The 17,500-nt window shown below is 35.3% G+C and overlaps 1 protein-coding gene across 6 annotated transcripts in view; it reads left to right on the top strand.

Annotated features, from left to right (window-relative positions):
* The window catches only part of Marf1 (meiosis regulator and mRNA stability factor 1-like protein), a 98,110-nt gene extending 84,441 nt beyond the window's left edge, over window positions 1-13,669 (top strand). For 4 of the 6 annotated variants that reach the window (XM_067088157.1, XM_067088156.1, XM_067088154.1 and 1 more), the window contains 6 exons: window positions 364-500; window positions 1,042-1,109; window positions 5,807-5,911; window positions 6,190-6,357; window positions 12,351-12,476; window positions 12,581-13,669. In XM_067088157.1, the coding sequence (XP_066944258.1) occupies window positions 364-500; window positions 1,042-1,109; window positions 5,807-5,911; window positions 6,190-6,357; window positions 12,351-12,476; window positions 12,581-12,727 (751 nt within the window). In that variant the 3' untranslated portion in view covers window positions 12,728-13,669. The remainder of the gene's footprint in view (window positions 1-363; window positions 501-1,041; window positions 1,110-5,806; window positions 5,912-6,189; window positions 6,358-12,350; window positions 12,477-12,580) is intronic. The other 2 variants (XM_067088158.1, XM_067088155.1) reach the window with 1 other exon arrangement.
* Window positions 13,670-17,500: the final 3,831 nt, after the last annotated feature.

Raw genomic sequence — 17,500 nt, 5'->3', positions numbered from 1 at the left:
ATGGACTTTTGAATCATATTTTTGATGGTTAACTTATTCCACAGATGTAAGGAATCATGAGAAATGGTTTTTATTGCTATAGTGTAAGCAGCCTTAGAAATTGAGCAGCTATCATCATGCTGATAAGTCAGCTTAAATGTTTATTCCTTCTGAACTGTTAAATGCTAGTTTTTATTGTAGGTGCATTTTTTTTATATAATTTTAGTAAGAAATATCTGAATAGATTTAAGAATATAGGTAAATAAATTACTCATTGTAGTCAAACTGTGCCATGTTGACAGAAGAATGTCTGAAAACTTTTTCCCTCGTGTCCTTTTTATAGGTGAGATTTAGATCAAAGATTGCTTTTCTTCTTATTTGCAGTAGCATAGTCTATTTATCAAGCACTGAGAGTAGCAGTGTTGCTGGTGATGCACAAGGGTCTCAGCAGTCACAAATGAAGCCGCCTACTCATAAAGTTACACCACCTCCCCAGTGTGACTTCCAGCACTATGTACAAGGTAAAACTTTTGTATACAGTACTGTGACAGAAATGTTGTCAGCAATTTGATTTTAGGATATTATTAAATGGACATGATTAGATGAAGATTTGTTAGGCTTAAAGCTAATACAGTATGTAAATTTTTTGTATTATCGTTTACTGCAGAAAATTCATTCATAAAATGCAACTTCATCAGTGAGGTACTAGTTCATAAGTTGTCCTTACACAGTATACTGGTATCCTGTTGGGGAAAATGCTGTCAGTGCACCTCATGTGGTGTACTGTAGGCATTATTAAAGATGTTTTCCATCATGCCTTTAGCTGCACTTCTCTTTTGCCTGTTACTTATCTCTTCCCATTTGTTTTCTTCAGTCTTGCTGTCCAACCACTCAACTCCCTCTCTTCACCGTCTAAAGCATTAAGTGACAAAGTGCCCAAGTACTTTGCTTTGTAGCAGAATTTTCATAAATCATCTATTGAATCCTTTTTCTCAGTAATGTTAAGCTCTGATTTGAAATGAAAGTTATCCTGGAATTATGTAAGGGTTTATTGTTTTTCAGAAACTAATTCCAGTAACCATTTGATAATGGGTATGAATCCATCAGCATATCAGCCATCATCACCAGTCGTGAGTAGTTCATGTGGAAATACTTTGAAGTACTGTATTTTATTTTTATGCTTTAGCTGGAAATTCTAAATGTATCCAATCTCTCAAGTGTGTGATTCATAGGAAGAGGCTTTAACGAGTATTTTGGAATATAAAACTTCACAAAAGTATTTTTGAATTGTGGATTACAGACTTTTCTCTCAAATATGAGGGATCAAGTATGATTTGATACTCTTAAATGTTTAGAGGGAAGTAATATTCAAGACTTTTAAAGATGCTTTTTTGTACTATGAGTACAGTAGAAAAGTTTTTCTTAAGATATAAAGTATATGCTAGCAAGGGTATATATGGGCATTTATACAGGCAGTCTCCGGTTTACGATGGGGCTCCGTTCTGATGCTGCATCGTAAGCCGAAAATGGCATAAACTCAAGTAATCGTCAAAAATCGTAAGAAAACCTTACTTTTAATCTTTTGAGTATCTTGAAAATGATGTAACCTGCATTTTTACTGAGTCTTTCATAAAAAACCTTCCAAAATTTTACCATTCTGCTGTTTTGGAGAGAGAGAGAGAGAGAGAGAGAGAGAGAGAGAGAGAGAGAGAGAGAGAGAGAGAGAGAGAGAGACTGCCTCACCGCTCATCTACCAGAAAAAGACTTGGAATTTCAGAGAGCTACAGTGCTCCCCATTTTTACTTTAAGTATTACCCTACATCAGATATAGCTTGAATTATTATCCTATTGCTACTGTATTAATCATCATTTCAAAGTCATCTTAAACAGAGAGAGAGAGAGAATGAATTACCACTACAACAATTCAGCCATTCTTGTGCTGGCATGGGCAAAAGAGAGAGAGAGAGAGAGGTTTATCACTTTAATCTTTCGAGGAATGTTAATCCATATCTCTCTACTGCAACTGACAACAACAAAAAATAGTAATTTTTCTTTGTCTTCCAAAGATGTACTACTACCTTTACTACTCATTTTTAAAACATTATGAACACACACACACACACACACACAGTGTGCATAGGTAAAGAGACTCAAATTAGCGGTATCTTTTCCTGAGAGAGTGAAGGGCTGAACTTAGTATCTAATTATAATATATCTCTATTTCTCATTCTACCTTTTGGAGAGAGAGAGAGAGAGAGAGAGAGAGAGAGAGAGGATGGAAGGAAGGGAGAAATTGATCTTCTACCCTTGGTCAGAAATTTCAAGTAAGAGAGAGAGAAAGGATGGAAGGAAGGGAGAAATTGATCTTCTACCCATGGTCAGAAATGTCAAGTAATTTGACATATTTGACAGTTTCACCCTCCCCATAGCTTTAATGCTTTGGGCAAAAGAGTGTGTGTGACATTTCTTTGTTTAAAAATTGAAATAAATATTTACTTTAAAAATGCATAAATGTTGTAATTACAGTATATGATTAAATAACAATCTTATTAATATTTGAAAATTACCACTAACTATTAGGTAAGTAATTTATTATACGAACGTGGTTAGTCCCCACCATCTCCCACAAATTTGTTAAAAAATTCTTGTGCCGTCATTCTCTCTCTCTCTTTATCTCAGAGAGAGAGAGAGAGAGAGCGAGAGAAAATCTACTCGCCCTCCTTTTCGTGTATGCAAAGCCTATGAGGTACAAGCTTTGTGGTTGGTTAAAATCCCACCCTTCCTGCCAGTAGCATGTCGTCAAAGATTATTCAGGGGGGGAGAGAGAGAAAGAGAGAGATACGGGCAGTTGGCCTTACTTAGATTCTCAAAAGAGTGAAATTATGTGTGAATTATTCGAGGGGAGAAAGAGAGGGGTTGAATGAAGTGATTACATCGGTAAGCAGTTTTATGATTTCACAGGATTTTAATTTAACTTTTATTGATACTGTGCTGTGGTTACTTTAATATTAATATTTTGAAATTAGTATATAGTTTTTGTATATAAAAAGGATTTTGACAAAGGAAAAATCTATTTCTGGGGAGGGGCCCGTGTCACCCGGTGAAAAAGTCCATTCAGCACTTATTTCTAGGTAATTCCGTTGCTAGATACCAGAGAAAAGCTAAATGTAAAGCTGGGGTTACTACCCCCAGAGCGAGCTCCAAGAAATGGAGTCGTGTATGGTAAAGGGTGAGATTGTCACAATCACGGGACCCTGCCCTATAAAGATTCCCAATGTCAAAAGTCCCAACGAGAGAGGTGCCGATACAAGCCCATGCAGTACTCAAGCGGACTGTACACAAGGCAATATTAGCCGCATTCCATGTTAGCACCCACCCCACTAGAATGATGTTTACCATGGGAGGGAGAGAATGAAAACAGGGTGGGTCACCGGGTGACTCACGGCCCCTCCCAGAAATAGATTTTCCTTTGTCAAAATCCTTTTTTCTGGATCGGGTCCTTGTCACCCGTGAAATAATAACAGAGAAATAAATATCATTCTTATAGTATTAAAGACAATGAACTGCTTGTAAGGGAATAACTTAGGCAGTGAAGGGGAAAGTGACCAAGAATCAGAAAGGGAATTTAAGAGCTGCTAAAGATTTCAAATAGAGATGTGGGAGAATTCCACCCTGAACATTTGGTAAGGTCCTCGAAATTCATGTAATGAAAATAATGTAAGTGGCCACTGCTCTAATATCATGAGCATTGGAATTAATCCTGAAAAGGCTTGTATTAAGAAAATACAAAACTTGCTGCCTAATAGCAGACACGACAGTGACAGTAGTATTTAGTCATGAAAATAAAATAAAAATTAGTAATTAGTGAATATTGCTCTATGGAAAAAATCCACAAATATGACTTTTCTTTGTCATATGCGTTGGACCGAGTCATCAGAAATATTACTGTCGAGAATCATAAGAAAACCTCAGTTTTAATCCTTGGGTGTGTTGAAAACAACGAATCCTGCATTTTTATTACTGAGTTTTTCATAATAAAAACCCTACAAATATTGACCATTCTGCCAGTTTGGGTGCATATTTCTTCCAATTGTCTTGAAAACAATAAATCCTGCATTTTTAAAAATTTTTCATAAAAAAAAAACTCCAAATATTGGCCATTCTGCCATTTTGGATGCATATTCCTTCTGATCGGCATCGGACTGGCATCAGTTTATATTCTGTTTTTCAAGAGAAAAACCTCCAAAATTTTACCTGCCATTCTGGAGCCATATTTCTTCCGTCGGATCGGCTTTGTCAGCGTGTAAACCTGGAACGTGTTGTAACTTAGGAAATAATTTTTTTTATATATTTGAAAAGCATCGTAAACTCGGAACGTCGTAAACTGAGCCTGTTGTAACCCGGAGACTGTCTGTATTCACAAGTTTATGTGAACAGATTGATAACACTGAGAAATCTTGAGATCGCTCTTGTGGATGTCTTATTCTCAAGGAGAGGAAAAAGTGATATCCTTAAATAACTCATAAAAGCTGCAAATTGATGTTTAACCAAAGAACTTGCACAAAAGTAAAATCCCCACTATATCCAGGAGCACATGAGCAAGTGTGCTAAAACTCAAATTCTGAACAATTGGTTCTCATTGATTACTCTAGATTTGATCTGAGTAGGGGTGTGAGAGATTAAGATTGAAGAAATAAAGTAAAAATGAGAAGTTGAACCACTTACAAGGTTTATTAAATCATTATAAAGCCAGTGTAAATGTGTGGAAGGACTAAGAGTAGCAGAGGTGGTAGTAAAAAATATATGAGAAATTATAAAATATAAGATCTTATGTTTTGGGACTGAACATTTCACTGACCATGTCAAGTGTGCTCAGTATATCAGGACAGATTAAATTAATATGTTTCAGGAAATGAAAGAGTTGGCTTTTGTTTGCACAAAAACTACCAAATTCATTGATAGTATTAATTGGTACAATCCTTTGTCCTTGCTTGGTTTGTCAGAGTTCTTTGCGTACCCATGAGGTCCATTGCAAAATAACCCATAAGGTCTATCACAAAATGGAGTTGGCTAGTCGTACAAGGTTCATGTTTTGACTTGATTTAGTTAAGCTACTGAATAATTATAACTTTGCAATGGGAACTTTGGTGTTTCATTCTCTTGTGCTTGCAGAGGATGGAAATGAAAGAATAGAGGTAAATAAAAAAAATGTGGTTATAAAGGATTTTATTTTGAAAGGAATGATAGGGAGTAAGAGTTGAGTGACAAAGCTCATTGGGAGTAGTTGGGTATCTTAGAAGTTGTATCCGTGCGGATGAAACTTGAGATGCCATAATGCATCATGGAACTATAGTATGGTACTCCCTTTACAAGCCTCTGGGTCACTGTAATTAGAGAAGGTAGTGTTCTCCAGAGGTATTGGCAGCTGATGTAAAACCCTTCTAGATGACTGGTAGATTTGATAGGTGAACCACCACCATCAGCTGGTCTATTTTCTAGGAGTTGCCAGTGAAATTCCTCCATAGATATGGAAATACTGTAAATCCAGTTGACGTTGAAACACCCCTTCATCATGATGGCTGCAAGTTGTCTAGTCTTCCATTTGAAAGAGGATGTTTTCATGTAGATATGCTAGGATGATCTCCCCAAGGAAGTTTTAAACAAAAGAACTATCTTTGCCTAAATTGTCAGGGATTTTCAGCTTTGCCATATTTACTCAACGACTTTAAACAAATGTCTGAGTCACAGTACTTACTGTATCTTTCAAATGTTACAATATTGACCAACTCAAAATTAAGGTAAATTTGTTAAAATGGCATAATTTCAGGTTTATCCAGGTTCTCCTGCACCTACTGGTGGGTCTGTCATGTGGGGTCAAATGTGGTCTCCTCAGTATCCTGTGATGCCACCATTATCTCCAGCCCATTACATGGTATGCTTTTAATTTAAAACATTTTATTGCCTGTGCACTTGCTTTGAAAGCGGACATTTTTTGTTGCCCTTGTTCACTTGTCGCTATTTTTCAAGTGTTTGCTTTTAAGTTTCTTGTATTGCGTGCATTGTATTGCTTATTAGTTTTAGTAACTTGTAAGTATATTGAGACCATACTCTTGAATTAACAATAATTGGTGAATGACACTAATAGCACAGTTTTTATTTTTCTGGTGAAAGTTTTGCAATTTGCTTGCTTATATTTGTGTTTGATACTAGGTTCCTACCATACCTCTAAGTTGGGGTAATATGGCTGCTCCACCTGTTGCACCATTGGGTACTGCAGCTGGTGCAGCAGCAACATCAACCACTACTACCCCACCAGCACTTACGGGTACCTTGGCACCACCTATTTCAATTCACACGCTTGATGAACTCTCCAAACAGGTGATTTTTGTTTGCATGTTTTTATTTAATTTTTTTATTTCACAACAAACCCACTTCTTGTGATTGTCTACACTCTCGGCCCACAACTTTCTCAATTCTTTTTTTTTTAAGAGGAAACTAGCTGACAGGTTATTTGGAGTCAGTATTTTGCTTCTGCTTTCCTTCTACCACTTGGCAGGTATTAAAAAGCAGGTATTCTGGTGGATGCGAACGGATTGGTAAAGATTTAATCACATGCACCTACATTGTTTCAGCCTATTATTTATTACTACTATTAATCGTAATTGCATGTATCCTCATTGTCTTTGCCTATTCTTATTACTACTATTAATCTCATAAGTAATAAACTGACAAGATTTGATGATTGCATATGATGGGATGGTTGTCTTTAAAAGCTTGAAGTTTTTCCACTACCTGGCTATAATACAGTACTACATACATTCATCTCTAACTAGAATGTTTCTACTTTGTGTATTTTGTTTGTTTTAATGGTTAATGTTTTTACTCGTGTAGCTTCTTGTTGATGTTTTCATATATCCCTGGAGGGGTACATCCTGTCCTCCAAACTTGCCTACATCATGAACTGGTAGGTTAGAGCATGTACCCCCTCTGGTCAACAGGTGGATCAGTTGACAGGTAATCACTGTGTTAAAGGAGATTTCATCTTGATAATGGTGTCCCAGAATTTTCAGACTTTCCTGCAAGGCTTACCTTACTTCCTTTTCCCATTTCATTTCATATGCTTTTTGTTGTGTTTTGTTTCAGCAAAGGAATAGCTAATATATTTTATAAACATTCAGAGAACCTTAAGTGAATGTGTATTCACAGTTAGCCAGTAGGTGGAGCGTTGGTGTTGTGATCACTGCTCTTGGTAGTTTCAGAAGCCCCCCCCCCCTTTTTTTTTTATAGTGAAGGACAAAACTCTTTAGCTAGACTAGCTTTTTAAAGATACATAGTTTTTTTGTTTTGGTTTTGGGTATTTCCCCTACCTGTTTGAAAGAGCTATCCTTTACTGTCGTAAGGCTAGTTTGCTTGCTATGTAGTGAGCACTCAAGGTTTTTTGCTGACTAGGGTTTAAAATTTTAGTTCATTTAGAATCAAATGTTTGTTGGCTCCTATATTTTGATTACTAATAAAATTGCATTTAGTGTGCTGTTTTCTTTGTATATTGCTAAATATTTGCTCTTGCTTAATTTAAAGTAAGCCTCAATTTTTGGTTTTCTTGTAATTTCTTTTTGCCTGGTGAAGAATTTTACATGTTATTTGCAATATTTTAATTTTACTTGAGAATTTTGAATTTGGGGTTTTTCTGATTAAATACACCTTAGTGTAAATATTGTTTTGCTTGGTGAAGCTGTCAGTACTTGTTATTAACATGAATTTGTGAGATTTTTGTGGTAATAATCAGGCCCAGAACTGATTATCTGCATTTACCTTTACCTACTGTGAATGGGATGATCATTGGTTTTTCATCTTTGAGTAATTATCAGAGGCATTTTAAGGATCATTCTCATAAGTTATCTTAAGTATTTTTGTGCATCTCATGGTTAAGGAAAATCTTTCCAGTGACTTGTGAGTTTCACAAGATTCTCTTACAGTGCCTGACCCTTGCACTGGTCCAGTACTTCAACTTTTTAAATTCCATGTGTGCACAACTTATCACAGGAGAAATGAAGAGGTACTCGAGGTGTAGTTCCGTGTACACGTACCATATGCTTTTTCAGTGTATGGTGGTGGTGGTCTCTCTTGATGTCTTTAGTGCTTCACTAATAAGCAAAATTACTCTGTGGCATTATAGCTCAAGACACACACACACACTCTCTCTCTCTCTCTCTCTCTCTCTCTCTCTCTCTGGCAAAGAGGTGCTCATGCTGCAGGTCTGTGTACATGTACTTTTTTCCCATATTTCTCCCAGCTTGTGGTAGCATTTAGTATAGAGGAAATCTTGTGGAACAACAGAGCAAGACATTCTCTCCAGAGAGGTCATTATACCAACCGTGGAAGCTTTAGTTCACCATGCTGGCTTTAGCTATCAGAAATAGTCTGTGATTGTCATAAGAGAGTGGAATTCATTGGGTATGTTTTTTTATCAAGAGGTCAGCAAGATCTCCTATGACAAGAATGGACCTCATATGGCACATAGATACGGAAGTATTTTCCATGTCATTAAGAGTACCTAGGTAGCAGTCATCCTGTGGCCCAACTGAACCAACCATAATGTCAGTAAGACCCTGGCCAAGGGTAGGAGTAGAGGTTGTGGCATCCCCCTACCACCTCTTGCATCTCCAGTGGGGGTTTGTCCTCAGGAGTTCCTGGAGGCCATGAGATATGTTGCGAGTTGATCTGGGAGTCACTGAAGTGATCAGAGAAAGGTTATTGACTTCTATGCCTGTTGTCAAAACCCCCACTGACCCAGAAACCAGTCAGGTTCTCTTCGTATCCAGAGATTTGGTCCCTTAGAAAATGTGAGAATGAAGGAAAAGCTGGCTTTTGAGGGGGTGACAAACCACTTCTCAGGGCTCCACAGTCAACTGCAACTTCAAAGCTTATAGGATGATTGTGTGCTATCATTGTTCTAAGTTACATTGTTACTCTCTTCAGACACAAGTTGGGATGCAGACTTTCATCAATTCTATATTTCCATTGATAGGGAAGACTCTGGTTTCAGTAGTCTTGAAAAGTTTATACCAGCAAATTAAAACAGGTCGATGGTTTTCATTAAACCAAAAGGAGTGCCACAATAAAATAATTTGATTTGTGAACAAAAAGGTCAGTCTCTGTTGACCCGTTATATGTAAAGTCTTTGAAGTGAATCTGTTAAGGAAATTGCACCCATCATAATTGTAGTTTATCCAGGTAATTTTAAAAAAATTGTAACTTGGGTAGAATTTCAGTATTAAAGACAAACTCAAAACTACCTGTCAGAGTAAGTATTTTAACTATGGTGTGATAGTATTACCTAAGAATGGTAACTAGTCGAGAGGTACTTGTTTCTATATTGCTGTGCACCTTTTATCCAGGAAATAAATGCGATTTGTAGCCGGAAGGGTGTCTCATGTCAGTTGTGGGTAAGGCACTGAAAATATGTTGACTTGTTGGAAGTGTTTGTAGCAGTTTCTTCTTGAATGCTGGATGGAGTGGGGAATGGAGTGAACTATGCACAAAAAAGTCTGGAATCAGAGTTGGAATGAAGCAGAAATACAAGAAAGCTACTTTCTCAGTGATCAGAAAACCAGTTATATGTTGGTATTTATGAGTTATAATTTCATTTAGCAATAGATGACATTGATGACTGATCTGGATCTAATCAATGAAGAATTAACTTTTTTATACTTCTCAAAAAAATTCTGAAGGGAAAAATGAGCTAGTATTATAGATGAGAAAAAGCACAAGATACATAGACTCCACTTTTATTGCTTGAAATACGTCACAAGGACATTTCACAATCTGGGGAATTTAACAAAAGCTAACACAGATTACAGGCAGTCCCGGTTATTGTTTTGGGGGGTGTTGTTCCATTTCTGACGGAGTGACAATAACCAAAAATCAGCAATACAGGCAGTCCCCAGTTATCGGCGTGGGTTCCTTTCCGACAGCATGACGATAAGCAAAAATCGCAGATAACCGAAAATCATAAATTTTTGGGGCTTATCGGCGCTTATAACCGGAGACCAGCTCTTCTGTTAGGTATGTATCGGCGTTGGTAGTGTAAATCGGCCATTTTCAGCGCCGAAAATTGATGATTTTAGTCACTAGACAAGCCTCTTAAAACCGAATCACTGGTAACTGAGCCCACCGCCTGGAACTGGAAATTAACGAATATCGGCGGGGATCAGCGCCTCTTGTTAGGTGGGTATTGGTGCCGATCTTTGGTTATCGTTGCCAACAAGTGGATATTGGCATATATCGGCACCAAAAACCCAGTTATTGTCGTCGCTAGACAAGCCCCATAGTACCGGATCACCAATAACTGAGGCTGCTGATAACCAGGGACTGCCTGTATAGGTATGTAAATGGTAACAATTAACAGTTCTTGGAGATAACATCCTCTTAGGAAGAGAAAACTGAAGGGGTGTTCATTTAGAAGAAAAGGAAAAGTGGCTACCTTAGTTCAGTGAAGAGAGAATTGAACTAAATTTGTATTAACCCTTAAACGCCGAGCCTCTATTTACAAAAGTGTATGCCGTATGCCGGCGGCGTTCGGGAGTTAGCGCCGAAGCGGAAAAGTTTTTTTCAAAACATCACAGCACGCTTAGTTTTTAAGATTGAGTTCATTTTTGGCTCCTTTTTTTTTTTGTCATTGCCTGGAGTTTAGTATGCAACCATCAGAAATGAAAAAAAATATCATATATAAATATTGGAATATATGACAGCGCGAAAAAAATTTCATATATAATTGTATACAAATCGTGCTGTGAGCAAAACGGTTAAAGCTAATGAGTTATTTTATTTTTCTTTGTATTGTACACTAAATTGCGATGATTTTGGTATATAACAAATTGTAAAACGATCAAAGCAACACAGAGAAAATATCACAAAATTATGCATGAATTCGTAACGTGCGGACGTAAAAAAAAAGTTTTTTTAAAAAATTCACCATAAATCGAAATATGTGCTAGAGATTTCCCGTTTGTTGCAAAATGAAGGTAATTGATTGAATATTACTAGACTGTAAGTGTTTTAGCTTAAAATTGGTTTTCAACCATTTTGGTTGAGTTAAAGTTGCCCGAAGGTCAAATTTTTTCTATTGTGATTTGTGAAAACATTTCAAAACTGATAAAAGCTACAACCATGAGTTATTTTTCGTTGTATTCTACATGAAATTGCACACATTTCCATATATAAAACTTTATGTAACGGCTATTAGAAAAACGGTGCAAAAATTATGACAAAGTGACAAAAGAATTTCTGAGATGTTCGGCTGAGTTACTGCGCGGATGTAAGGAAAAAGTTTTTTTCAAAAATTCACCATAAATTGAAGTATTGTGCTAGAGACTTCCCGTTTGTTGTAAGATGAAGGTAAATGCTTGAATATTACTAGAATGTAAGTGTTTTAGCTTACAATTGCATTTTTCAACCATTTCGGTTGAGTCAAAGTTGACCGAAGGATGAAATTTTGGCACATCGTAATTTATATGAAAATATTTCAAAACTGATAAAAGCTACAACCATGAGTTATTTTTGTTGTATTCTACATAAATTTGTACACATTTTCATATATAAAACTTCATGTAATGACTAATATAAAACGGTGCAAACATTACGACAAAGTGACGAAAGAATTTCTGAAATTTTCGGCCGAGTTACTGCTCGGATGTAAGGAAAAAGTTGTTTTAAAAAATTCATCATAAATCGAAATATTGTGCTAGAGACTTCCAATTTGTTGCAAAATGATTGAATATTACTAGAATGTAAGAGTTTTAGCTTACAATTGCATTTTTCGACCATTTCGGTCGAGTCAAAGTTGACCGAAGGTTGAAATTTTTTTGTAGTAGACATACGGTACGTCCACTCGGCACCCGACAGACAATTTTAGTCGACGTACAATACGTCCAGTCGGCATTTAAGGGTTAAGTAACATGGAATGGGCTAAAAAATTAGATATTTTCATTATCTAATTTTATGAATTAATCTTTGTATGTGTTCTTGAAGTACCAAGAAAAATGAACTGAAAGGAAGTTGGTGTTCCATTGATTTTAGATAACATTCAGCCGTGAATGGTACTTTAACATTTAGGTTGTTTCATGTCCTTTTTTTTAGAGCAGAAAAAACTCGTAGAATTAGTTTTTCTCCTTGTTTGTCAACAGACATTTGTTAACCCATGGGCATTCACTCTTTAATAATATGGCTTTGAGAATTGGGATTTATGTAGTAAGAAATGATTGTGAAATCACTTTTACTATATATAAATATCAATTTGATGGCAAAGTTTTAAAGCAGATGTGCAGAATGATGAAGTACATTTGAAATTTAAAGTGTTTTATAACTTTCAGGATGTCAAGGAAGCTGAATATGCAGCACCTCCAAGTGCTAGTGAGTTGCCATCTCCTGAACTGTTTACACACATTACCACAGAAGATATGGCTAACAATGTACCTCTTCGTGATAATCGGCTTCAGGTATATTTTTAAGAAATTTTAGCTAATTTAATTTGAATGTTCTGCTTAGTGTAAACAAAGCTTCTGCAATTTTAATTAGGAGATGAATGTAGATACTTTTTCAGGGTGTGACTAACCCTTTGTGTGGAGATGATGATGACACTTGGTCCAGCTGCACCAGTGATCCAGGCAAAGCATCTAGTAGCTCTACGCCTTCTGCTCCAAAGTTGCGAACAAAGAGGCGCCTTGCTGCTCAGTTTGCTTCTAATTAAGGTTTTCAGAATTTTATATGTACAGTGGAAGAACTAAGATGGGTTTTTTTGTTCGTTATTTGTTCAGTATTAATGTTAATTATTTGGTGTATAGTCTCTATTAAATGACTAATTGTAAATTTATCATAGTCTTTGTTGACACTTCATAAGAATATTTAAGTTAAATTAAGTTTTTTGATTAAGTTTTTGGATCTGTTAAATCTAGTCTTTGTTGACTTGAGTGGTTAATAGTTTGACAGTCCCAGAGCGGTTAATAGTTTGACAGTCCCAAAATCATTTTCTATTTAATGTTTCACATTAGGGGCTAGTTGTAAAGTATGAAGTTGTTTTATTGTGTGAGATTATGTAATTGGCATTTTTCAGAAACCTTGTATTCAAGAACTAAATAATGATTTGATGCATTTTCTTATATAGCATATTCTGACTTTTGACTTGTATACAGTATTGTCAGATTAAACTTTTATGAAGACAACCTGTTTTAGAAGTGGTCATGAAGTTGTGAACTTTGTGTCACTGGGAATTTGAAAATATTTTCAAATAAACTTATTTAAATTCAACATTACATTGTAATGGTTATTTATTCAGTGACAGTTTAATGATGAAATTTTAAGTTTCCATATTTATATGAATAGTTGTGTATTTCTGTTGAAATTGTTGATAACCTTAATATAGAAATTGGTGTATTTTGTGCAGTATTAATTTTTTTCAATGTGAAGATAAATGATTTTTGTTTAGAACTTGTTTTTATGCAGTAGTTGAGTGAAATTTCTACCTTAAATTGAAGCTGGAAATTTCCTGTTGTACTTGTCAGGTTTTTGTCAAGAGATAACAGTGTTCTTTATTGTTGGGTATGTTGGTCTGTTGTTGATCCTTACCCTTACTGATTGGTATAAAATTCATCTTGTTTTCCCTCGGGAGTTGGAATAAAGTACAGGAGAGAAATTTTAGGCCTGTTACTAGCCTTGTATTTGCCATTAGTCTTATTTCATGAATCCAGAATGGAATGGAGATACATTTTTGTTCATTTTATTTAATAGATTGTTTCACTAAATTGCTCATACAGTACCCCTGCTTTGAAAAAGTTCTTTGGACTAGTAAATACCTAAGCTTAAGTGTTGCAACAGGTTTGAAAACTGGGCCATTGACCAGTTGTGTAGTAGGACTGCTTACCCATGTAGCATTTGGGAGAACAGTACGTCTGCATGTTAGTGAACATTGTACGATTTGCACATGATTGCATGTCTTTGGGTGGGCAAAGCTAATCTTGAATCAAACTCAAGTTACCTTCCTAGGTGACTTTGGGCCCTTAAAAGAATGCATGTTTTGTTGTTGAAAGTAATTTTTAAAAATATAAAGTTTTATGTTATTGTCCTGTTCATTTTTTATTTCATTATTTTTGAAAGAAAACTGTTGAAGTAAATGCAATAAAAAGCTATAACCCCAACAGTAATTATAAAGTATTTAGATTCTGAACTTTTATGTTATAAAATTTTGAATCCTTGTGTGAGAGCTTTTAGTACCACATTTTTTAGGGGGGGAGGAAAAAGAAAATGCTTTGTGCATTCATACGGGATTTTTTTTACTAAAGCTTACAAACATTCGGCTTAACCCAGTTCAGTTAGCCAGAATGTACAACAATAACTTGATTGCTACCCATATTTCGTACCTGACTAGCAATTCATCCATAATATGACCACTGAATTGCATTTAATTGGTTTCTGCTTTTGCTTTGATTTCTTTTTTCATTTTAAAGCTAAAGAGGCATTTTAATGTGAAAATTTGTATATTTTTAAAGTATTTCTGTACATACAACAAAATCTTTTAACTTATCCACAAAGTTGTGACAGCAATAGCATGCATTCAAGCTATTTAGAAGTTGAATTTTGACAGCTCATTGTAGAAAAAAGAATGATTGGAAAGCATGCATGAAAAGTGGAGGAAGTTGAACTTGGAACAATATTTGAGATTGGGAAGAGAAAATTTTGACTGGTAGTCTTGACCCAAATCTTCTTGTATTGTATTGTTTGGTATAATATTAAGGGAAATGGTTTTTCCAAGTAAAAAGTTGCATGCTAATGAACATGAATTAGGAGAGGATTGCTTTGTCTCCACCCACACATTTGCTGACCAACTTTTCGTGTAACTGCTCTGTAGATCCTTGCTCTGCTACGTGCACTACATGGGATTGGGATTGCTGTGACACACTCAAGTACGGTATTGTGGGCCAAGTAATCTCTCTCCAGAGAACATGGAGTGAATTCAATTACTTCGGCTTAACCAATTATAACACTAAAATCCTGTAAGGGGTAGTGCCATCAGTGCACCTTATGTGGTGGACTGAAGGCATTACTTGAGGTTCTTTAAAGTGTGCCTTTGCCCCTTAGCCACAACCCTGTTTGTTCCTTTTACTGTATATCCTTTCATATTCTCTTCCATCTAACTTTCCACCCTCTTCTAACAATAGATTCATAGTGCAACTGCGAGGTTTTCCCTGTTACGCCTTTCAAACCTTGTCAATTTCTGTTTCAGCGCTGAATAACCTCATTGGTCCCAGCGCTTGGCTTTTGGCCTAAATTCTATACAGTATTCAGTTCAGTTCGATTCAGTGATGAAGTGCTGAATTATCAGTCTGAACCCTATGGGAACAGATTTTAGCTCAGTTTTATGGTTAAACTATTTTTTCCTGATTAGTGTCCATTGTCCATGCACTGCAAACATGTATTTCATGAGACCTCCCATTGTTTCTAAAACCAATTCAGTTAAGTGATGCTGTAAAATTCACTTTAGAATTGTAATAAAGTATTTAACCGTGTGCCTTCATAGTTCAGGTATTTAATATGCAATCAAAATTGTCATGAAAGCCAGTTTAGCATCCATTTACCTTATACAGTGGACTTCTGCCTATTCGCGGTTCCAGATTTGCGGCTTCACCTATTCTCTGATTTCTCTTTGGAACACATAAGCACTTTATTCATGGAAAATTCGCCTGTTCACGGTATTTTGCTTATAGAAATATTCACAAATTACTGGTTTTTCATATCTTCATGACTAAATGCAATTTTTATGATAAAACTATTAAAATATTTAGGTATAAGCATTTTTAGAGCGTATTTTGGTAAACAACAACAAAAAATCTAAAAATGCTTATACCTGAATATTTTAAGTTTTATCACAAAAAGTGCATTTAGTTTAGAAAATATGAAAATACAGTACTGTACTGTATTTTCATATTTTCTAGACTAAATGTACTGTACAGTAATTTGTGAATATAATTTTCTATGAAAAATAAAGTGAATTGGCAAATTTTCCACATGTGTATTTATGTTCCACAGAGAAGTTCGCTAGTAGGTGAAGCTGCGAATCCATAACGGTGAATAGGCTCCACTGTACTTGTCAATTTAACATCATGACATACAGGCATGTGTTGATGTGCGTGAAGGAACATCGCAAGTCCTGGACTGTTTCTCATAGTAATGGAGGAAGTTGTGAAGGATTGCAGAAAAGAGGCCTCTAGGAACTACCATGAGTTGTGTAACAGCTGATTCTGAGTTAGGTGTTGAAATGCATAAAAAGATGGAAGAGTATAAAGTCCCTGCGTTATGACAGATCTGTTTCTATGGCTTGGAAGTCGAAATTCGGCGTAAGTCGGAACCATAATAATTGTAATATTACAGCTGAGGGCCATATTAAAAGAGAATACCATACACAATCTAGATACACAAGATGAAATCATAAAAATAATTGGCAATATAGTACAGTACTTAATATTAAACAGTTTATAAAATTGAAAGTGAAGTTACTTACCTAAACAATTTATAAAAATGAAGAGAGCGAGACTGACCCTGTTTGGCCAGGTGCTACCCTTCGCATCAATAAATCAAGCTTTGACATTTAGGCCTACATCCCTCCCCTAAGTGGAATACTTCATAATTGAAAGATGGGGGAAAAAAAGAAATGTGCAGAAATCTTACATGGTTTACTATATTTTTCATTAATGAATATTTTGATGTTTACGTTAATATTATTTGAAAATTAGTAAATCATTTTATCATACCCTGTATACACCTTAAACTAAAAGGTGTATACATTATAAGAAATAAGTTTAAGATTACGTAAATCATATGGGTACTGTATACTGAAGTTACCTAGTTACTGAAATGCAGAAAGTTTAATTACAATATAGCATGGAAAATATGAAAACATGAATGACAAAGTAACGTCACATTTATCAATAAAACTAGACAAAACATACATGTTGCATATGCATAAAAATCTCTTATCTCAGTGAGAGAGAGAGAGAGAAAAAAAAATCTCATTACATGACGGTACATACACAAACATCCGAGCTGCAAGCTGTGTGATCGGCTACATCCAACCCTTCCAGCCGAGAACGTGTCATCATGGAGAGTGAGTTATGTTTAGCCTACATCAGTAAAACAATTACAAACGTCGGGACGGTTTTTTTTTTATACGCTACATATTGTGATGATGATAGATCAGTATGGAGGGATTTTACTTTAACATTTTAATGATATTTTGCTGTGTTTACATTAATATTAATATGTTTACATTAATAATAATTGAAAATTAGTAAACAATTTTCTTAAAGATGTAATTAGTCACAAAAATAAAATGGAAAAACATTAGTTAATATTACCCTGCAAAAAATGTTAATGTATCTGTATGTATTTATGTATATGTATATATATATATATATATAATATATATATATATATATATAATATATATATATATATATATATATATATATAT

The sequence above is a fragment of the Macrobrachium rosenbergii genome, chromosome 44 (assembly GCF_040412425.1).
Source record: "Macrobrachium rosenbergii isolate ZJJX-2024 chromosome 44, ASM4041242v1, whole genome shotgun sequence".
In the NCBI taxonomy this organism is placed as follows: domain Eukaryota; kingdom Metazoa; phylum Arthropoda; class Malacostraca; order Decapoda; family Palaemonidae; genus Macrobrachium; species Macrobrachium rosenbergii.
This window is presented reverse-complemented; position numbering and strand designations above follow the sequence as displayed.